General features: G+C 38.6%; 1 protein-coding gene across 6 annotated transcripts in view; it reads left to right on the top strand.

Moving 5' to 3' along the window:
• The window catches only part of MAP3K20 (mitogen-activated protein kinase kinase kinase 20), a 169,668-nt gene that overhangs the window by 92,622 nt on the left and 53,020 nt on the right, over positions 1-24,026 (top strand). For all 6 annotated transcript variants that reach the window (XM_060411103.1, XM_042243712.2, XM_027964845.3 and 3 more), the window contains exons 6-10: positions 499-527; positions 648-785; positions 8,576-8,662; positions 14,173-14,247; positions 20,032-20,138. In XM_060411103.1, coding sequence (XP_060267086.1) covers positions 499-527; positions 648-785; positions 8,576-8,662; positions 14,173-14,247; positions 20,032-20,138 — 436 coding nt within the window. The remainder of the gene's footprint in view (positions 1-498; positions 528-647; positions 786-8,575; positions 8,663-14,172; positions 14,248-20,031; positions 20,139-24,026) is intronic.

The following is a 24,026-nucleotide window of genomic DNA, read 5'->3' as shown; positions in this document are numbered from 1 at the left end:
GCCTTGACGTACTCCTTTTCCTGTTTGGAACCAGTCTGTTGTTCCATGTCCAGTTCTAACTGTTGCTTCCTGACCTGCATACAGGTTTCTCAAGAGACAGGTCAGGTGGTCTGGTATTCCCATCTCTTTCAGAATTTTCCACAGTTTGATTGTGATCCACACAGTCAAAGGCTTTGGCATAGTCAATAAAGCAGAAATAGGTGTTTTTCTGGAACTCTCTTGCTTTTTCAGTGATCCAGCGGATGTTGGCAATTTGATCTCTGGTTCCTCTGCCTTTTCTAAAACAAGGTCTTAGAGCCCTTTTAATCAGCACCTCATAGAACTAGTTTTGTATTTTTATTTTAATGTCAGCTCCATTTTGTAAAATCTTCAGTGTGGTAAATACTTTGATTTTACTGTTCAGAATCCCACATGAAAGACAAAAATACACGTTTATGATTTTTTTCAGGATAACTCAAACTGGATGACTTTCATAATTTATCTTTTTTTCCCTTTTAGTTGTTATAGCTGCTGATGGGGTGTTGAAGGTAGGACTACTAATTTTTTAATTTTAATAAATTTGGTTAATTTCAGATGTAGGTTTTATGACTGATGCTTGTTTTATTAGTCAGTAAAAAGAAAGTTGATACTCCTTTCTCTTTTCTCAGATCTGCGATTTTGGCGCCTCGCGGTTCCACAACCATACAACACATATGTCCTTGGTTGGAACTTTCCCATGGATGGCTCCTGAAGTCATCCAAAGTCTCCCTGTGTCTGAAACTTGTGACACATATTCCTATGGTGTGGTGAGTTCATTTCTCATTTTTTGTTGCCAAAGGGCATTAAAAAGCAAACAATGTACAGAAGCAGGGCATAACAGTTTAACATGGTTTTAAAGCAATGATACTGTTCCTGGTAGAATATCCAGTGCAGTGGCAACAGAGAGAATATTTTCTATTAGAAGGTTTACTCTGATCATGTTTTAGTTATTTCGTCCTGTGTTGAGAAAAACCAGTGCCATGTGCAAGGAGCACATTAGATGGATCCTCAAATAGTATTAGATCTGATGCCCTTCTGCTTTTCTGGGAGGTCGTATGACTGTAGAATATCTCTATAAGTCAGTGGAAATGTAGAGCCTTTAGAATGAGACTTCACTGTAGTGTGTTGCTCCAAAACCACCCGTAGATGTGCTAAATGAGTTAATTAACAGGAAATTTTTGAGTGTCAGCCATTAAAGTGATGAGTGAGTTTCCGGAGAATGCAGAAGAAAATGTACTTATTGGTACATGGCCTTGCCCATGTGTGCTGCAGGTCTCGTAGAGTGACTGTCTGAAACCTGGATCTAAGGTGTCACAGAAGAAGACTGGCCAGGCAACGTAGTTATAAGAGTAGAATACTGTGGGGCTTGGGGGTGGGAGGCTCAAGGAACAGAGACCGCAGGAACCAATCAGTGAAGAAGCAGAAGGAGGAGTTGCTAGAGGAGGAGTCTTGAGATGGACCATTCCTGAGGAATAAGTTGTGTCTGAATTAGCAGAGAGGAAGAAGTGGGACAACAGGAGAGTGGAGGGGTGGGAGGGGAGAGTGCGCAGGGCAGCTCTTTGTGGAGGAAGAACTCATTGGAGCCTTTTCTTGAGGATAAGTTTTTTATCCCTAAAAATGCTGTATATATATATATATATCCTTTACAAAAAGCCCAAAATAGCATTTGGAGGGAATTCCCAGGCAGTTCAGTGGTTAAGATTCTGCACTCCCGATGCAAGGGGCACAGCTTCCATCCCTGGTCATGGACTAAGATCCCACATGCCTGTCGCAGCCAGCAAGGCTTTAACAAAAAAAAAAGTACTTGGAACCCCAGTCTTCACCTCTCATCTCTTGATCATACTGCCTCTCTATATTGTTACTTCTTTGAAGGACATTTTCATAGTAATGGGGGAGAAAGCTGTCTAACTTTAGACCAGATCAATATGCCTCCTCCTCCTGACTTTCTGTGTTTTCAGCTAAGGTGATAGCTGATGGTACAGGAGGATACCAACATCGTCAAACCCATTCCTGTTTCTTTAGAGTCAGTCGGGCTCTAGGTACTTCCTGCTGGCCTCAGTAAGTTCTGGGCTGGTTTCAGTTCGCAAGCTTTTTCTGTCATACTACATCTTATGTGTACCAAATGTATCTAATATCAATTTTATTGGCTATTGAAAAAAAATCATGTCATAAATGAAATACATGTTTTTGGTGAAAGGCTGAAATTATAAAGTTTGGAAGACAGTAGCAGCATCAGGCTAAATATCTAATTTTCCTTAATTCTGTGCGTCTCTAAGAATGAAGGCTATAACTTCTTTAAAAAATTATTATCTTTTTCTTTTTAAAGTATTATTATTTTATATTGGGGTATAGTTATAACCTATTTTAGACAGTGATCAAATAGTTCTTATCAAAAGAAAAGGAAAAGCCCAGAAGTTTGTGAAGAAATAGATTCTAAAGCTGGTCCTGTATGTCAAAAGTTACTACATTCTGGGCTTCCCTGGTGGTTCGTTCAGTGGTTAAAAATCTGCTAGCCAAAGCAAGGGAAACAGGTTCCATCCCTGCTCTGGGAGGATTCCACATACAACTAATTCTATGGGGACCTAAGTGCATCCATCACAACTCCTGAGCCCACACACACCAGCTACTGAAGCCTGAGCACCTAGAGTCCAGGCTCCACAACAAGGGAAGCCTGTGTTCAGCGAAAAAGACCCAGCTCGGCCCAAAATAAATAAATAAATATATTTTTTAAATGACTACATTCTAACCATCCTCCAACTCAACTGCCAGGGAGTATGAGAATGGAGAAATTTGTTGCAATTTAAGACTTTTTGTGAGATTATTTCCTTCTAATGAAGTTATGTTCCTTCATTTTAAAGTAAAAGCCTATTTATTGTGTCAGGCACTGTGCTAGACACCAACTTGCTGCTGCTGCTAAGTCGCTTCCATTGTGTCCGACTCTGTGCAACCCCATGACGGCAGCCCACCAGGCTCCCCTGTCCCTGGGATTCTCCAGGCAAGAACGCTGGAGTGGGTTGCCATTCCCTTCTCCAATGCGTGAAAGTGAAAGTGAAAAGTCACCAACTTAGGGCAATTTAAATTTTACTTTGCCTGCTTCTTGGGTCCAGCATTTCATTTTCTCCTGTGGAATCAGGAACCATCAAGCTTTTTCTATAAGGGACGAGAGAGTAAGGATCACTTACAGTGTCTCTGTTGTGTATTCTTTTGTTTTATACAGCCGTGTAAAACTGTTAAACGCAGTCAGCTATCTGTAGGGACCATCGTTCTCACTCTTTCCCCTTGCCTGTGGATGTAAACATGTATAAATACATTTCGACGGCTAGAGTTCTTAAGTCACACTGCACATTCATGTGAATTAGAAGATTTTTAAGGCTCACTTGAGCACTCTGCACGTTCTCGTGCAGTGCTTTTACTTGTAAAAGTCTCCCCACGTCTTAGAATTTCCCTCCCTCTGAAATCTTTGACTGGAAAGACACAACTGTGAGTTCTGTATAGAGTGAACTTTGGGGTTCAGTATCATCTCATTTATGAAAGCACAGTTCACACTGCCTTTTCCCAAAGCTTTACAACTGCCCAGGACTTTGTTTAAGTGTGCCCACCTGCTTTTCCTTAGCTGAAATGGAGTTTTGGTTCCATGACCAGGAACAAATTCCCTTCTACGTAGAAATTACAAAAGATGTGAAGAGAGGACTTTGTGGAGCTTAGGGTCTTCACTGTATCTTTTTATAATCCATTTCACTCATTCCACAGTAAATGCCGCCCCCCCCCACCACCATATTAAATGTAGTTTAAATCAAGACTTCTGAACCTGCAAATGTACAGCTTATTTTATTAAAAAGCTTTCCTTTCAAGGAACTGCTCACCACTACTCAGTAGATGGGCCTTGAACCTTTCTTTTTATGAATTAGGTTTTCAATCTACTTATTTACTGATTCTACTTTTGTTTTGAGAGATGAAAAGTGAAAATGTTAGTTGCTCATTCGTATCCGACTCTTTGCAACCCCATGGACTGCAGCCCGTCAGGCTCCTCTGTCCATGGGATTCTCCAGGCCAGAATACTGGAGTGGGTTGCCATTTCCTTGTCCAGGGGATCTTCCTGATCCAGGGATCAAACCCAGGTCTCTTGCATTGCAGGCTGATTCCTTACTGTCTGAGGTACCAGGGAAGCCTTGCTGCTGCTGCTAAGTCACTTCAGTCGTGTCCGACTCTGTGTGACCCCATAGACGTCAGCCACCAGGCTCCCCCGTCCTATCAAATGCTTAACAACTCTTTCATCAAGTAATCAATCTTACAGCAAACCTTAGAGCCAGTCACTGGACCTTTCCAGGGTTGCTCTGCATTTACAGATCTGATGTTGCTCTTCAGGACTTGTCTGCTTCAGTCACATGCTTTTAAATATCAATTCTATATTCCTATTAGAGTCTTCTTTTAACTGGGTGGGGCGGGGGAGGGTATGCCTTTTCAGTAAATCTGTTAGTTTTAAAATAGCGACTGCTCTTTTACTCTCTGAAAGAGGTTTACTCAGAATGCTGGTTATTCTTACCCCGTGGCTGCATCAGCCGAATTTCATTCAGAAGAGTACACATATGCTCATTTAGTTATAAACAACAAATCAGGATTTTATTTAATCACGACTCTTGCCTGTTTTACTCTCAACATTAGTGAAAGGAAAAGTACAGAGCGTGCTTTACGGATCCTGTTTGTTTAAACCATCACAAATTTTTTTTAAAGTCAAGAAAGCATCACATGCCCAAGGTAGTAGGCCAGGAGAGGATAGTTGTTAAGGTAGGAACCATGTTAGTTTTAGAAGTTTATAGTCCATAAACTCTGCAAATGATATCTATCTAAGGAAGCAGTGCAGATATTGAGAGTTCTTCACATCCTTTCAGAACAGGTGAGTAAGCAGGACTTCTTTGTCAATAGGTATATTTGCCTGCATAGGACATCCCGTAGTTCATTAGAAGTCTGTTTCATTCATTGAGCCCCCCTACTCACATAGCAGTCACATGCAGATGAATAAGACCATAAAAAACAGTTGTCATTTTTGAAACCCAACCAAAAAACCCCAGTGTATTTTTGCTTTTTATTTTTCTTTCTCAGACTTGCTGTAAGAATTCAGCCCCTTGTAGTCTTAAAGTCCCTGGCCCTCCGCAGCGTAATTTAATTAACCTTTGGCTCTTCTTCACACATTGTGAGACTAGCCAGCCTTGTACAGCCTTAAAATAAACATGCTGGTGAAATGCCAGAAATGGATCTTGTGACCCTTGCTTGTACGCTGGTAAACTTCACTAGGCAGGCCATTGTTGGTATTTTATAAGGAAGCAGATTTTTTCCTGTCCTCTTCTGATGACGTCTCTTGAAGGAGTGTTTAGGATATTGTCCACAAAAGAGAAAAGAGTTCAGGAAAGCCAGAATCATTGAAGAGTAAACGTTCTGAGAACCCAAGGCCTAACCACTCTTTAAAAACAAAGCTCTCCTAATGGCAATGCAGAAAGGATTACCTGCTCCAAAGCTTCTCAGCCAAAACCAGTTTTGAAAATAAAGCAACTTCAGAGTGAGCATCACTGCTTCGCTTGTCTGTGAGTCCTGTTCCAAAACCACCCAGCTCAGGTAATGGCTTTCCATTGTAAAAGAAAAGGCAGGAAAAGTACACAGCTTTGTCCAAGTTTCTCTTCTGTAAGCCGAAAATAGAAATTTTCCTTGCAAGCACAGTTTAAATGTAGGGATGTCTCAATATAACATGAGTTGGAAAATATTTTTAAGGTGAAAGATCACAATAATGTTTGGCCTGCATCCCCATAACTGATATTTTCAGGCATAGTTTAATATATTTTTAGACCTCCAAGTGACTTCCTCAACTAAGCTACTTTTTTTGTGCCAAATGTGATTTTGCTCAGTAGAAAAAGCTGTTGTCCTATCTCACATCACCTACTTTTTGATACATTCTGAAGTTGGCAAATAAATAGTAGGGAATCATGAGATGTGCTGACGCTGGAATTGAACTCAAGATCTCATTTGGGCTTCAGGATCCAGCAGTTCAGGACGCCACTCTTGCCAGTTTCACATCCATCAGATGGCTACTCCTTGTGGTAGGCCTTTAGAGACACAGGAGGGAATAGAATGAAACTATCTTACTTTTTCCAGGGTTGGAACCCTTAGGGAAATATAACTCTGATCCTATTAGATTTTTGGACACTTTCCAGTGGAATATTTTGGGATAAAGAATGGCATAAATCTTTTTCTGCTGTCATTCCCCAGGCTTAGTTCTGCCTTTTACCCCACAAAAAACCCAAGCAGCCTGTGTGTGCGTGCGTGCGTGTGTGTGTGTGTGTGTGTGTGTGTGTGTGTGTGAGATGTGTATTGTGCAGACAGGTCAGAAGGCCAGACTCTGAAAGGAGGGGCACAAGGCTGCTCATCTAAACATTCTGGTGTCCTGGGCATTTGAGGCAGAGTCATTCTTTCCAAAGAATGCCAAACCCCTTCATTTTCTTGCACTTTATACCCCTTCCCGTCTGAACCCCAACACCAGGAAGTAGTGATTGCAGTAAATTGAGGGGCTTCATTTCCTGCTCATCCCTCTCGCTCCTGCCATTTCTCCACCCCTCCTCCACCACCACCATCCCCGCCCACTGCCCAGTGTCAGGTGACCATGTACCTGTTCTGGTTCCCATCTTTCCTGAACTTCCAGCATTTGCTCGAATCAGCCCCTTCTGGGGTGCCCCTTACCTTTTCCTAATCACTTCTGTGACTTGAATAGAATTATTCAGTAGCTCTTCTAAAGAAGTACCTTACACACTTGATTAAAAGCCCAAAGAAGCTTCAGGGAATTATTTTTCTCCTGCTTGAGCAGCATCTGCCAATTTCCCTGATTTTCCTGCTAATTACCTTAGTATATTAGCCAGGACTCATTTAACATGTTATGGCTTGAGTAAGACTGAGCACTGGCTAAGGAAATAGTGGGTATCCGACTTGCTTGAATAGAGTGTATATTCTCAGTCTGCATTCTTATTTAGAAGTGAGTTTTTGTTTTTAGAACAACAGAAATGTCAAGCAGAGGTGCTGCGTGTCTTTGCTTCTGCCTTGGCTCCAAACCTACCTAAACTAGGGCCTGCTGCACTCTCGTTCTTCCATCTCCAAAGCTACCTCTTGTTGAGACCTTGACTTTCAGGGTGAGACAAGAAGTTCACATTCTAGCTCTGTCACCTGATAACTGAATGCCTTTGGGCAAGTTTATTTAACTTCCTTAAGCTTTAGTTTCCTCATCTGTACAATGAGAATGATACCCATCTGATGGGACTGAGATTAATCAGGACAGCATACCTAAAGGCTTAACAGAGAACCTGGAACATAATCCCTCGATAAATGATAGTGGCTGTTATTATCATGCTATTATTGATAAAATTGTAATTGTTTTTGCACTTCACAAAAGTATCAATAGACTCAAATCTGGATACTCATTTGTATAAATAAAGTACTTTATTGTATAAATAAAGTAAAACTCTCCACTGTGGTTGTTGTTTACTTGCTAACTTGTATCTGACTCTTTGACCCCATGGACTGTAGTTGGCCAGGCTTCTCTGTCCATAGGTTTTTCCAGGAAAGAATACTGGAATGGGTTGCCATTTTCTGCTGCAGGAGATCTTCCCAAGCCAGGGACTGAACCCGCGTCTCCTGCATTGACAGGCAGATTCTTTACCATTGACTTACCTTGGCAGCAAAAGTCTCCATGACTCAGAGTTTAAAGAGAATACAGAATCATTAGCTGTTTTCAGCATTTCTCACATCGATTTGCTTTGTTTCAGCATTCCAGTGCAGATTTATTAATCAAGCTAATCTCAAGGATTGCAGAGAGATAACGTATACATACATTTGCACACACATGCACATGTGAACAGCCTATATATGTACATAGGTGTTAATGACATTTTAGAATATAATTAGTAGATTATATCATAGGTGGATGAAAATAAATCCCTTAGACTGACTCATTTGGAGAAAGAGTTCTCCAAACACAGAATCTAAATGTTAGTCTTGTAAGTATCCACCATTGTGAAGTAAGTGGTTTAGCCAGTGATTTGGATTTGGGGCTCAATTTTTTTTTTTTTAATGAGACTGTTACTGAAGCTTTGAAAATATGTTTGATTTCCCAGTTATTTTCATACAGAGAAATTTATCAGAGATTGAAGGTGCAAAGAGTTTTGACTAACAAAGTGTAAAATCTAGTTTATGGTGAGCCATGGGAATTCTGTTAATTTACAAAATACAGTTAAATCACTTAGGCACATTGGTTTCATAAAATTTTAAGCCCGGATGTAGATATTCTACTCCCTAAAGTAGATTTTGTTAAATAAAAAAGAACAGCAGCAACAACAAAATATATGTATATGTATAAAATACACAGAAGAAGCTCTATGCATGAATATATATGTTTTGCCCAAGTTTCTACAGATGGAGTTGGTTGTGTCTGGTAATTGGATACAGTTAAATGTTAAAGTTTCAGTAATATACCAAAAATATAAAGTACAAGAATAAAAATTCCATTTCCTTTTTGTTCCAGGTTCTCTGGGAGATGCTAACAAGGGAGGTCCCCTTTAAAGGTTTGGAAGGATTACAAGTAGCTTGGCTTGTAGTGGAAAAAAACGAGGTAAGACTACGATTCCCCATTCAGGTACATAGATCAGAAAACAGTATTGGGGTTTTGCAAAAGACTTTTTCATCTTCTTCAAATTGAAAGTAAGTTCACGCTTATGGAAAGATTAGCAGTAGGAGCTAACACAAAGGGTCAAAGTGATGTTATTCCTCATGAATGGACCCTTTACATCTAATTGTTGCAGCTTCACGTCGTGATGCTGTAGATCAAAAATTGTACAAGTACTGTACTAGTTTCTCAGTCTCAATTGTAAAACCTAGGGGTTTGTTCTTAGTGATGAAAGAAGCCGTTGCGTCCAAGGTAGGGGAACAGTTTAACTCCATCTCCTGCGTTTAGGACATCTTTTTTACTGTCCGGGAGTTGATATATCTGTAAGAGACCTTCAGCTACTTCAACTTACCTCTCCCAGCAGGAGTCACTATAGTACAAGAAACTGTCGCTTAGATGAGAATTTCAAAAATAAAAGAAGAAAAAATAGTTTCAAAAAAGGGAAAAATTACAGTTTTGCCACCTACGTTGAACACTACATTGAAGATGAGCTCCTCACTGGAATTGGCGAGGCAGTGGCATAACTGCTCCCTTCTTCATGCAGAGCCTTTCCATTTCAAAAGAACTTCAGTGGCGTAAACAGCGTTTGTGCTGTGTCCCCAGCCTCGCTTTTCTTCTTCCCACAAATTGAGGCTTTCAGTTAGTTGGACCTATGAGCCTACATCAGAGAACATGGTACATTCATATCAAAGAGAGCAACTACATTTTGAAAGGTTTAAAATTGTGACTGAAACGCACAGCCATGGAGATTCTCAGCATAAAGATGAAGCATCCAATATCAAGGTATTATGAGAACTTAGATCAAGTGATGGAAGCACGCAGTTGTCTTTGCAACACTGCAAAACAACTTTATTTCACAAAACTTCTTCATTTCCACATCTTATCTGTGCCCTCCACAAAAGGGAAGGGTGCAGCCTTAGGATAAAATAATTTGCCAAAAGGCAAATATGTAGTAATATTCCCTTTTTAATGCCTTAAAAGAATTAGATTGATCTGCTCTCCATGGTTAGTGCAGGAACAAACTAGATCAATCAAAAAGCTGCTATTGACTGAGAGAAGCCAAGTTTTCATATTTAGATCACATAATCCACAGTTACCTTATTAATTTGTCCTCCTGAGCCATTGAGATTGGATGAAATGTTCATGATAGCTGAAGTTAATGGGAGAGAGCTGCCAATTTAAAGAAAAATGAAAAGGTGTAATATTTAAGAATGTGTCTTACTCATTGTTTCACAGAGGCTGTTCTGTTTTAATTAAATGTGGTGGTTCTTCCTGGTGTGCTATTCAATCAGACCTCACACACAGTATAACTGATTATTTTCATGGTATGAGAACCCACTTGTTTCTGTTCAGTTTCTTTTGCCAGTGAGATGATTAGACATTTAGTTCTGGGTTGACAAATAGAGCAAAGAAGGTTTTGACCTTCTGTTGACTTTGGAGCAGAACACTCAATGTCATTTTTTTTTTTCTCTGTATCATTTCAAAATAAAGTAGGAAGAAATTTTGTTTTAAAGCTGACTGAACTCTCCAAGTATGTATAAGACAGAGTAATTAATATTTTAGAATAATATTTCATTTAAAGGAGGGCAGAATAGCTGTGAATCTAAAGCACTTTGAAAATATTGGAGTATCCATCAAGGATTTTTAAAGCTGAAGAAAAAAATGAATTTAGAAGCTGCCTTTGAGTAGTTGACTTGAGGCTTGAGAATCCCCTATAAATAGCCTTCAGGACCTCCTCAATGGGTGCATGAGGAGGCCCTCTCCCTGTTTGTCTCTAGGGAATCCCCTAGAGTGTACTGTTTTATCCATGGGGTGATATGATGATCAGCTAATAACAGATGGGGACTATTCAAATGCCTCCTCTATTGTATTTATTAAATATAACAGTCAGTTGAAAGAAACCCACATGGTGAAATATATTTTCTCAACTTTCTAGTGAACCAAATGCAGATTGGGTGCTACAAGGGTATTTATCCATTCTCATTCTGCACATTTACCAGAAATATGGAAATGAAGTTCAAATGTCGTTTCCATTATCATCATTCAAGAAGATGTCTTCATTTCACCTCATAAATAGTGGCCCTGATTATCAAAACAAATTCTGTTGCGATAGCAATTAAAATAATTCCCAAGGATTTATTTTATAATAAAATTGAGACTTTGACTTAAATATAATTTATAAAAATCCCTTCAGTTTCTAATTATTTTGTTTATTTTTGCTCTGGAATACCTTGGGTTATTGAGTTGAAAAGAGAAAGCTGTAATTGTTTTTCAAAGGCCTCATTTAAATAAAGAATGGCATGTTTAAACTTTTAGGGAGATATTTTAAATGAGAGCTAGTCATCCTAGACTCATTGGAAGTTGCAAAAATATTACAAAGAATTCTGTGTACCCTTCACTCTGCTTCCCCCACTCGTGAGACATAGATATATATATATATATAATATCAGAACCAGAAACTTGACACTGATACATTACTCTTAACTAGACTCTAGAGCTTATTTGTTTTCACCATTTAGAATTGCTTTTTGCATCTATAGGAAAATCAATACTTTCTAAAAATTATATCTGAAGGCCTTTGATTCCAAACCCCTAATAATGAAATAAGATCGTCAAACAATAACTTTTTCTACTATTAAATTCTATTGAAGCTATAATCCACAAAATGCTGTTAAACTTTACAAAGCAAACAATGAACCATTATAGAAGACATGAAGTTAAGAGAGTATTACTAATTTTTAAATCTTACAGGTATGTCTGTATGCCATTGGACTTGCCATAAAACTCAATTTGTAGTCATTCAGAATGTCCTAGCAGTATAACTCCATCTTTTCAAGTACATAAATGTGTTTTATTCTAAGTAGCAAAACAACTATTAACATGGAAATCCAAAAACTTAATCCATTTTTCTTGACTACACTTTAGAAAAAGGTGATAAACTTGACTTAAAAAATAATTATTGTATCTTATGTAGAAAATAGTGCAAAAAAAAAGAGAATATAATCTTTAAGAAAAATGTCATGCCTAATTTAATGATTGGGAATTATTTTCATCTTCAGTTTGAAATCTTTATTTTTAAATATTTAAGGTTTAAGTAGTGTTGCAGACCTGGTGCTAATATCTGGTTGTTTCAGGATGTTTTAATAGAATACCCACAGTTATATAATCACACTTAAATATTTTAAATTCTCTTTTAAAGTACTTTTTAGTGGATGAAAATAATCCCTTACGTAGTGTCTGAGTCTCGATTTAACTGATATTTGAACATGTCAGATAATTTTAAATAATTATGTCTCCTTTTATAATGTCTCACATGTGGTATCTAAAAAGTCTGTCAGTATGAAAAGATCAACACCATATTCAGCCAGTTCACATTTCAGTTCTTGGAAAATGTGCTGCAGTTACATTGAAAATGTTACCTGTTAGGAAAACTTGTTTTTCATTACTCATGATGTGTGTTCAGTCACATAATCGCAGTCACTGTCTGTTTATATTAGTTGCCACCCCAACGATCTTACTTTTTTTTTAAGTAAACTCTTGATTTTCTTTACTTTTCATGAAAAGGTTTCCAGTTCTCATTACAGTAAAATAATAGTGCCGTTTACTACATCTTACTCTAGTCTATGAAATCACAAAACCAGAGGTTTGAAAATGCTTAGTGTAGTCTCTAACTTCCAGAGTTGCTTTTTTTTTTTTTTTAGCTTTGCTTTAAAGTTTTATTTATTTTGGTTTTCTGATTTTAATTCCAAATACAGATTGTCTGTTTTCTTGCCAAGACAACTATTTTTCTAGTTTTATATGTAGCCTCCTCCAAATCAAATGAAATTGTTTTAAATTTTTTACCTGAAAAACTTCTTGGCAAACAACATTGCAGAAAAAAATCTTCCTACTACAGAGGTTCTCAGCTCTGTCACACCTATGAGTGCACACTCAGTCACTCAGTCGTGTTCAACTCTTTGTGAGCCCATGACTGTAGCCCACCAGGCTCCTTCATCCATGGGATTCTCCAGGCAAGAATACTGGAGTGGGTTGCCATTTCCTCCTCCAGGGGATCTTCCCGACCCAGGGATCGAACCCCCGTCTCATGTCTCCTGCATTGGCAGGCAGATTCTTTACCACTGAGTGATCTGAGAAGACCCCTTCATACTCAGTACTCTATTTATAACAATTATTTAATGCTCCCTCTTTATCCCTGAAAGGAAATTCAGTGGTAATACAACCTACTACACACATTGTATTTTAAGTCAACATAATGCTCTAAATGTAATATAAGGAAGAAATAAATAGGTATTGCAGTGTTTAAATGCTCAGGCAGGATGACAGTAGAGGTGATAATGGAACAATTTTAGATGCTTGCACGTATAAATAAATAGAATTCAACAGCTACAAACGCACAATAAAGATGGGTTATTGTGAGTATTAATGATTCCAGTACCATGAGCAACACTATATTGTAGGCGAGATTTTCCCAATATTATGGTAAGGTTATGAATAATGCAAAAATCAATCTACCCTTGATTTATTTCATTTAGTAGTTGCATTCAAAGAAAGTTCAGAGTATTTTTAAAATATTCAAAAAATACTCTACTTAGAAATCAAAGTTAGAGTCTAAGCTCAGAAAAGTATAAAGCTCATTGTTTTCTTGTCTTACATGAACGCACATGGGGCATTTGAAGTTTGGCGGAATGCAGGAGAATTTTTAATCAGGCTTTATGATACATTGAAAGATGCTTAGCATTCTTGACCTGCTCTAGGTACAACCCCCCAGACTTTAAAACAAAAATGTCTCTGTAGATTTGTAAACTGCCTCTGGGAGAATTACATGTTCTATGAGAACCACTGCTCTAGAATGTTAGAACAAGACTAGTCTTCACATTATATTCTTTGTTCTATCAAGTCCTTATATTTTATGGGTTTGGCCAAAAGTAAGCCATGATGAGTCATCCATTCAGAGTGTCTCATTTGCCACTGAGAAAATACTTCTATAAAATTATCTCTGTGTTCACGATGTTTTCAGAAGTTGTACACCTATTGCCAAAGCTGAACTGGTTTCCTAGTTACCTGGCCTATTTGCAATTTTCATAGTTACCTATAAAAATACAGTGATCGGTTCATGGTTTAGGTTTATGTAAGTTCCAACTTGCCCCTCTCCTACTGTAGTTTCTTTTGACCAGATTATATATTTTGTTGCATTTGTTGCTCTGAACCTGATTTCTTCATCCACTATGATTCCTCTTTGGAGGAAAAGGTAAAGTGTCATTAGAGATTAGATACTATGAATCTAAACACAAATTCTCTCCAGTCACATATTAATCAAAGGATGCTTTAAATTTCATGTCTTGTTTATGCTACTAAATTAATTCTTTCATATCTTCCAATTAGTATTTCCTTCCTTTAATGATAAAATGCCTGTATTTTGTTTTTGTTTTTGCTTATTTTGTCTTTCTGTCTTACAGAGATTAACCATTCCAAGCAGTTGCCCCAGGAGTTTTGCTGAACTGTTACATCAGTGTTGGGAAGCTGATGCCAAGGTGTGTGTGTGTATATATATATATATATATATTTGTTGTTGTTGTTATTCTGAAATCTCACTTGTTTGTCTGGCCTTGAGTTTTTAAAGCGTGGGTTAATCAAATTCATTACCGAGCAAAACAGGGTTGCTGTTCCTTTGAGCCCCAGATTGACTGTGAAGGCTTTCTGCTGACATTTGCTTGGCATGAAACCTAAAATCTCATTACTGGCTCTCTCACAGCACTCCAGCATTCTTGAGTCAGTAAAAAAGAATTTTGTTCCTTGTTTTTAATCTTCAGTAATAAGTCTTGCATCTTCACGTTATATAAATACTAGCACACCATGCTTATTCTAAGCCAGGCACTGTTCTGAACACTTTAAGTATGTCAACTCCTTTACTTCTCAGCATATCTCTGTGAACTGGGTATTGTTATTATCCCCATTTTACACATGAAGAACCAAGCCTCGGTTAAGTAGTGAGGTCAAGGCCACACAGCTTGTAAGTGGTGGCGCTGGAGGCTGAACCCAAGCTGACTGACGTGAGTCCCTGCACTTAACCCTCCACACCACATTGCCTCTCTACACTAGAAGTCCAATGTGCTATCCATTGCGCTACAAAGCCCCACCACCACATTGCCTTTCTAACCAAAGACCAGGCAAAAGTAGCACTTCTAGAGAAGCTTGATACGCACTCCCTGTGGAGTTTCAGTGATGTTTTTTAAGCTATCACAATAAAGTTGGAGAAATTCCAAAATTGAGGCTTTCATGTGGTTATCACATTCAAGCACAAATGGCCCATTTCCCTTCCCTGCAAAGACTGGTTTAAAAGACTGTCACGTACATACGGAAGTGTTTATAGATACAATGATAGGCGAGTCTTGGATTTGCTTCAAAATACAGTGAAGGGAAATGAATAATGGTATAGATTAAATAGGATTGGCCGTGATGATTTTTGGAGTGATAAGTATATGGAGGGTGTTCTCTCTACTTTGGTGTATGTTTGGAATTTGCTGTAATAAAAAGTTTAAAAATAAAAAAGATCCTCATAGATGAAATATTAGAATAAGAGAGAGACACTCGAGAAAAGAAAAGTTCAAATTTCTGCAGTCTTTCATGGAAATAAGTGTATCACAAACTGACCTTTTAAAGATAGATCTAGAAAGAAAAAAAAAAAAAAGACTTGAAAATGGAATTTCTTCCTTAATTTAAACCCAGTCCCCATATGACTTTAAAGAAGAATGAATGGTAATAATGTACAGAGCCGTTCCCTTCACCTCCTCAGGGGAGGTTTCAGGACCCCAGGAGAATCCATGGATGCTCAAGTCCCTTATATATCAGGGGTGATTCAATCACGACCCTTCCCTTCACCCCAACTGTGGTTACACTTCCTCGCATTCAACAACCAACTTGAACTCTGGCTGATTGAATCCATGGATACGGAAAGCTGTGGTTTGTCTAGGCGAAGTAACTCAGAAACGCTTGGTGAGTATGGGAATCGTGTTAGCATCACACAATTCAGGATGGACCATAAGTAAAGCCCACTGTTCCATTCCACAAGTGAGAACAACTGAACTCCAAGCACATCAGCGCAGCCAGTAGTGCAGCCACGGACACAGAACCAAGACAACCCCTTCTCCCCTGCCTTGTGCATTTCACCTTTGCCCTGATAAACCAGCAGGCTCAATTGGCTTTCACTTCTGTTCCTCAAACGACTTTCACCCTTTTTAGAGTTCTGTATTTACTTAGTTTTTTTTTTTTTTAAGAATTTAACAATTTTTAAACTGTTTAGTACTTTTGTTTAGGATTACTATTGTTTTCTGAATTTTTTGACAGAGTTGATAGGTTTTGAATGGTCTGTCTGGCCCCTCTGTGGGCCCTGCTTTAAGCGTGTGATTTTGCAGAATGTGGGGCTTTTTAAGCATGAAGAGAAATGCCTGCACTTTGCAACTAATCTGGTGGAAATTGTAAGTGGCTATTTGCAAGCTTTCTATAGAATATTTATTTTATATGATTAAAATGCAGTCTTTCCATATGCTACCACTTATATGTCCATTGTGGCATATTTGGTCATTTTGGTAGGATTTTTCTCTCTGATGTAAAAGTGGAAGTCTCTCAGTTGTACCTGACTCTTTGCAACCCCATGGACTATACTGTACAGTCCATGGAATTCTCCAGGCCAGAATACTGGAGTGGGTAGCCTTTTCCTTCTCCAGGGGATCGTCCCAATCTAGGGATCAAACGCAGGTCTCCTGCATCGCAGGTGGATTCTTAACCAGCTGAGCCACCAGGAAAACCCAAGAATACTGGAATGGGTAGCTTATCTCTTCTCCAGGGGATCTTCCTGACCCAGGAATCGAACTGGGGTCTCCTGCATTGCAGGTGGATTCTTTAGCAACTGAGCTATCAGGAAAGCCCTTTCTCTCTGACACTCAAATAGAAATTTCACTCGAAATTATTAGTGCTGAATTAGATGAATGCAACTAAATCACTGTAATTGTAATTTTATTTCAGTATGCAAAGCAGGTTTTTAATTTCTTAATCTGTAACTCTGTACTATATTAAAATTCTAAGAATATACGTTTATGGTATATTAATCAAATGATAGTGTAAACACCTATACAATAAGGACATTAGAGCTGATGCCATGAAGCTGGCATGTCTTTTCAACAGGTAGTAAGCTGACGCTTCTTTAATACCAGAGGAGTCTTGTCTTCTAGCACTGTGAAGTATGAAGAAAGTTTAGATCAGTTTTTTTGTTTTCTAAATTCATGGCATTTTATTCTAATACAACTAATACATGCCCTCTATATTTGATTTGATTATGCCTGCAGCTCGCATTTCTAAGTCATTGCTCTCTCCTGTAGACATACCTTACACGCCTTCTTTATTCCTGAAACGTGTTCTTTTCCTTCTTTCCCCTCCTGATTACTTCATCATCCAGCCTTCCCCAGTTATTCTGTTTCCCCTGCCCATACTAAGTACTCCTTTTCCTGAACCACAGTCTGGGTTACTGCCTCATTTTATGCTGTTGCATTTTAAAAAATATCTTTTCTTCCTAAATGGATTACAGGCTCCACGAGGAAATAGAGTTAGTTTTTCTTTGTCTCCCTATAGCATCTTCTGTAAATTTAGCAAGTAGATGTACAATTTGTTGTTGACTAAAGAGGCCAGACCAAGGTTTATTTCCTGAGAGTGCATGTTTTAGTTTTCTGGCCAGAAGGAAGGAAGGATTAGTCATTCAATCATGTCTGGCTTTGCGACCCCATGGACTGGGGCTTGCCAGGCTCTTCCGTCCATGGAATTCTCCAGGCAAGAATACTGGAGTGGGTTGTAATTTCCTTTTCAACCAAGAATACTGGAGTGGGTGCAATCTTCCCAACCCAGGGATTGAACTCAGGTCTCCTGCACTTCAGGCAGACTCTACCATCTGAGCCACCAGGGGAGCTCTTCTCTGGCTAGAAGTATATAGCAGTTCAAACAGAAGTTGGTGCCAGTCCTATGCAGATAGATACAGCAGTAGTTGGTTAAAGTATATTTTAATTATTTTTATTTTCAGTCCTTAGAGTCTAGAGTATTAACACAGATTAAAATGTTCAGCTCACCTGTAGAAGTATGTTCTTTTGCAACGAGGCGGTAGACATGTGTGCAAGAGAAAAAACTGCTCTTGTGTTAGATAAATGTTGGGTCATGCCAATGGGTTTGATCAGGTGCTCAAAAAAAACCTTTTTTTTTTTTTTTTTTAAGAAAAGAAGGAAGTAAAGGTGGGTATTAGTTCAGGTTCTAAAATGACATTTCTAAAAAAGGACAAAGCAATAGTTAAAGCTCCAAGTTTGATAGGAAGTAATATCTTACCCTCATGTGATAAAATATCTTGAAGGATTAAAGAGAATAGACCCTTTTTCTGTAACTTGCTACTTGTATGATACTGGGAAATTCACATTTTTCTGAGACTGATCTTCCTTACCTATAACATAAAGATAACAAATAATGTATACAGATGCTTAATAAATGGTTCTGGTTGTGCCTTTTTAAGTAGGCAGAGCCTACATAATACATAAAAGGAAGCTAAGCCCCTTTGGAGGAAGATCCTAGACCACATGTTGTATTCTGTGATCAAAATACTCATGAAATATTAACATATGATTCTACATTGCTGCTATGTTCTGAATGTTCACTTTGATAATTTCCATCTGGGAGCATATTCTAAATATGAAATACAGATTTTTCCAGGGATACTTGCCATCCAATTACAGAAAATGTTTTACCTTATCTTAAGAATGATTAAGTGTAGGGAAATATATTATTCTTTGAAAATTTATCAGCTCCTCCTGCTTCTTTTCCATGAAAAATGAAAATCCTATATATATTATATAATTAGCTCCTGTACAAACAAAACGTTTTTCCTGTTGCTACCTGACACATGGATGGAGAAATTAAAATGGAAACACATGCAAAGAAGACAAATATAATTTTTTCAAATTTCCAACTTAAGGCACTTTTTGCTTGTTACAAGGCTTAATGTACCATCAGTGACATTTAGCTACCTACGCCCTTTTTTTAAACACACACACACACCCTTGAAAGAGGACAATAATGGCAGAACTCAGAATAAATATTCCAGTTTTATATTCCTAAGAAAAAATTACCTTTCTTAATGTAGGAAACACTCAAGTCCTAAGAGCAAGCCACCTCAACATTCTTTCTTCTTGTTTTTGTGCTCCTAAATTAAAATGCATGTTTTAATTGCGGCAACTGTAATTTGTTCAGAAATGGTATAATTATGAGGCGTGATGAAGAGAGAATGTGCATCACCCTTTTATTATCTTTCTCCATTTTTGCTTTAACCTTTTGTCTCCACCTTGGCTAGAGTCTAAAGAGATAGACTAGGGTAGTTTTTGCTAGCTAAAGAAATACACCTAACCACTGCTTTTTCAATTTCTGGTAAACAGTACGTGAGAGTTTTCAAGCACCAAAGCTAGTTATATTATGGAATAACCATTGAGAACAGTGAAGTTATGATGGCTTTAAAATTGGGGAATTTTTTTCTCTGAGCAGCTGGTTTAGGAACTTGTATAAGTTCTGCTAGATTAATAAGTAATTCTCCTCCAACAGTTTATTATAAAAATTTTCAAACACGTGGAAAAGTTGAAAGAATTTTGCCGTGAGCACTGGTATACCTATCACCCACTGTGCATGCGTGCATGCTAAGCCGTTTCATTCGTGTCCGACTCTTTGCAACACTGTGGACTGTAGCCCACCAGGCTCCTCTGTCCATGGGGTTCTCCAGGCAAGAATACTGGAGTGGGTTGCCATGCCCTCCTCTAGGGGATCTTCCTGACCCAGGGATCAAACCCGTGTCTCTATGTCTCCTGCATTGGCGGACATGTTCTTTACCGCCAGCACCACCTAGGAAGACCCCTATCACCCAGACCCTACCGTTAACTTTCACTCTGCTTGCTTTATCACATAGATGACTTTTTAAAAGACTAAACTGTTTCCTTTCAGGAGTCTTTAAACATACCTCAAAGAGAACTAATTAGTTCTTACCTAACCTGGAAAAATACTGTAATCATTCCAACCTTAGACAACAAAATAGAAAAATGACATGTGAGCCTATTATGAATAATTGATTGAAAATAAGTATGGTTCCTATGCAGTGCGACAGTTGTGAAAGAACAAAATCAGGATATTCCAGCATATCTTATTTTGTTATGGTGATTTGACCGTATTGCTATGCTTGTGGATTTTTTCTTAAAGATCTACTTTCCTAAGTCCCAACAAGTGATTATTTTTTTCTCCTTCAGAAACGGCCTTCTTTCAAGCAAATCATTTCAATCCTGGAGTCCATGTCACTCGATTCGAAGCTTTCTGACCAGTGTAACTCATTCCTGCACAACAAAGCAGAATGGAGGTAGGGGCCTCCCACCCCAGGTCACATCAGCTGGCTCCAGGGGGTTGTGGGCGACTGGCTTCGGACAGCACGAGCACCTGGGAACTGGGTGACAGTCCCAATCTCTTAGAAACTGGGGCTTTTTTGTGTTAAAAAAATTTGGAGATTGAATAAGCTCTCCCTCTCACATGTAAGCAAACAGTGTTCCTCTAAGCGTGTTGCTTTATCATATATCTAAGTATTTAGGAAGAATACTGAAGCAGTATCTTCTGAGACAAAAGGCGGTTAGCAGACACTCCTTCTGTGTACACTCCCTGTTAGGAAACGTTAGCCTCTGTGCAGTGAGAAATCAAAATACTGTCTGGTTGGAAATAGGCAGAGTACTTTTTCTGTTGATGGGAGGGGTAGGGAGACTGTAAAAACACTTTTAAAATAAAACTTTCAATGTTATAAATCCTATTACATTTTGTCAAATGTAAACAAGCTAAGTAATGAGAGAATTGTATTGTGTGAGGGGAAGAACTAAGCCAGAGAAGAGACACTGGAGCCAGGTCACGTGATGTACAATATAAATAGCATGTTTGGGCTCTGACATTATTTCTCCCTGACTCAGCAGAGATTTAAGTAACTCACCCCTGCTCTTGATAGCTATGGGTAGTAACATGACGCCTCACGCCACCTGCCGATAGCAAATGAATACTACAGGCGCTCAAAAATGACGGAGTTGTTTAGTCCTGTGATTGCACATTTCTTTGGGCTTTCTGTTTGGTGTTTTACAATAACCTTCTTTATTTTTTATTCTTGGAGAATCTCTAGGACCGGTGAGTTAAAATGAATTTTTACTTAGTAATATAAAAGTAATACTGTTTGCTAGAGTCTAGGTATGAGGGACTTTGTTCTGGGCTCAAAAAATAAACAAAACATATTAGTAATATTTGTTTCCTACAGTACACATCTAATCAGATCACTTCCCTTAAATCAGTATAAGGAGCTCCCATAACTCTAGGACAAAGGCCAAAGCACAAGATTCACGGCACCCTCTGTGCTCTTGCTTTATCTTGAGTGTCATTCTACCCCTTAATTTTTGGCTTTGGTCCTTCAACATGTGTCGATTTCTCCCTCATACAGAATCCTTTCAAATGCAGTTTCTTCTGTATGAAATTCATCCCATTTCAGCAGCATACCAGCCCTGATGCCCAGACCCAACTTGGCTCCGATCATATTGTTTCAGATAGTGGCTGAAAACAGCTCTCCTTCAAGCAGGTGTGTCCTGACCCCAGAGCCGCTGAGGTTCCGCTTTATGTGCCCTGAGAGCATCTCCTTCACACCCTCTGTTGAAGTTAATAAGCAGGTCTGCAGGCTGTTGTTTAATAATGGCGTGTGTCTTGCTGGCTAACATGTAAGAGGGTTAGATCATCTCTTCTGTTCATCGCTGTAACTGCAGTATCTAGAACCTGTCTTGAACACTGAGGTTGCTCAGCAAATACTTGGAGAAGGAAATGCCATAGTAGCAATAATATTGAAAGACGTCGCCATATTACACAGGAGGATAGAAACATGTAAGTTGATTTGTTTGCTTTGATAGATGTGCTTTTGTATTCCTTCATTCAGATACTCATTAAACCTTTGCGAAAAGTTCTTTAGGTGTGGGCTCTGGTGATGAACAGAACAGTAACAGTGCACTTGGAGTTTGATATTAGATTACTAAATACAGATATACAAATAACTTTTTCATTACTGTTTTGATAAATATTAGGACAGGACAGTCCTGGATGTCTGAGACTATAAAACCATGAAATCTAATCTAGTCTGAGGGTTTAATAAAGGGATTCCCTGAGGAACTGCTGTTTGATCTGTTAGCCAAAGGATTAGTAGGACTTTAATACTACTATTAATATCCATGAGCTAGGGAGCCTGTAAAGTATGTCAACACAACCAGAAAATAGGGGAGAAGTTGGTAAGTTTTCTGTATTAAAATGCAAAACCTCCGTAAGACCAAAAGCAATACCCACCATCAATAAATTTCCTAGACAAACGCCATACTGTTACAGCTTTTTCCCTAGTTGATATGTCAGTTGTTCTAAAAGTTTCTAGTCTCAGGACTCCATTACAGTCTGAAAAAATCATTGAGGACTCCAAAGGGCTTTTGTTTAAATGAGTTACATCTGTCAGTATTTACCACATTCAAAATCAGAACTGAGAAAAAAGTTCAAATAGGTATTTATTGATTCATTTGCAAAGCAGTAATTAATCCTGCTTCTGCACTCAGCCTGTGGTGCTGTCCCATGTCAGGAAGCAGGTGGAGAAGTCAGCACACCTGTGAGAATGAGAGTAGAAAGGTAAATCATGCCGTAATGTTATTCTGAAAACCAGTCTAACATTTGAAAAGCTCTTATAAGTCTGCAGATTACACTTGGAGAACTACCACTTCTGTCTTTAAAATATCATTTTAATTAAAATCTCACACTAAAAGACCTGAAATGGCATTTCACAAAAAAAAAGAAGTCAAAGGGTCAATAAACATGTGAAAAGTATTCAATCTCATGTAGCAGCCAAATAAAAGGGAACACAGTTTATTCGCCAGATTGGCAAAAATTCATATCAGGAAAATACATGGTGTTGTAAACTTCCTCACACTTTGCTGGGGGAGAAGTACCTTTCTGGAGATCAGACACCTCTCCCACTGCAGTTTCATCCCTAAGAAAATAAGTGAGAATGTGTGGACATTGGTTTATCACAGCCTTTAGAACGGTGAAACTGGACGTGAGCTTCAAGGGAAACAAGATTCATTTGGTTTTGTGTGTGTGTGGTTTTTATGACTTAAAAAATTACAATAGCTCCATACACAAAACAGTGTTGAGCCTTATATACAGATCTGATACATGATTTTAAGATCAATGCTACAGTCCAGTATGTTCAGAATGATCTCATTTGTTCTAAAATAAAAAACATATTTACATGTACATATATGTGCACATAGGAAAAAGTACAAAAAGTTCAATATTATCTTTTTTTCTACAATAACCGTGGATTAGTTGAATAACAAATATTTTTTTAATGCTTCAAGCTAAAAAGACGAGAGAAATAAAATTGGTAATACATTAATGTATTTTAATAAAAGGCAAACAGTTGCCCAGAGGGCTTCCTCATTGACTCTCAGGAGCTAGTTAATCCTGAGAGCTGGAGAAAGGATATATATCTTTACCAGAAACTCTAAACTACACTTTAAGAGGCAGCAGAGCTATTTTCATTGAATCTGGCAATTGATTAAAACCATGGGGAATAATAATACTAATGAGTAACAGTCATGAACACAGCTATTGTCATTACATTCTTAACCCGATGCTTGTACTTTATTTGGGTTATCTTTTTAAATCCACACGGCAGCCCTAACTTACATCGCAGGTGCAAGAACCAAGACATGGACAGGTGGGGCAACTCGCCTGAGATCATGCATGTGAGACAGAACCAGTGCTGGAAACCAGGGGCCTGGCCCCAGGGGCCTCCATGGACACCCTGTGTGGCGCTATCCCCGCCCTTGTGGCCATTGTCAGGCCACCTGCTCATTGGTGTGCAGTGTCCACTTGACTCGACTGATTCCCGTTTAACAACGAGAAGCATCACAGGGCAGGATGGGTTTAGGTGATGACTAAGGGAAAACAACGACCCCACCCAGTGTGCCAAGGGTTGAAAAGAAGAAAATGTTTCTTCAGGTCACCTGGACGTTTCAACGGACTTCTCCTCTCCTTCCTCTGACTTTGATTTGGTACCTGAAACCGTGAGTCTAGAGTCCAAAGTATGTGTAGGAAGTTACGAGTCTCAGTGAAGTTGGACTCCTGTCCTGCTCTGGTGTTTCTGGCAAATGCTTGTTTGCTAATGGAGCTTCCTCTATGCCTCTACACCAGATGA

This window comes from Ovis aries, chromosome 2 (assembly GCF_016772045.2).
Source record: "Ovis aries strain OAR_USU_Benz2616 breed Rambouillet chromosome 2, ARS-UI_Ramb_v3.0, whole genome shotgun sequence".
NCBI classification, from domain to species: Eukaryota; Metazoa; Chordata; class Mammalia; order Artiodactyla; family Bovidae; genus Ovis; species Ovis aries.
This window is presented reverse-complemented; position numbering and strand designations above follow the sequence as displayed.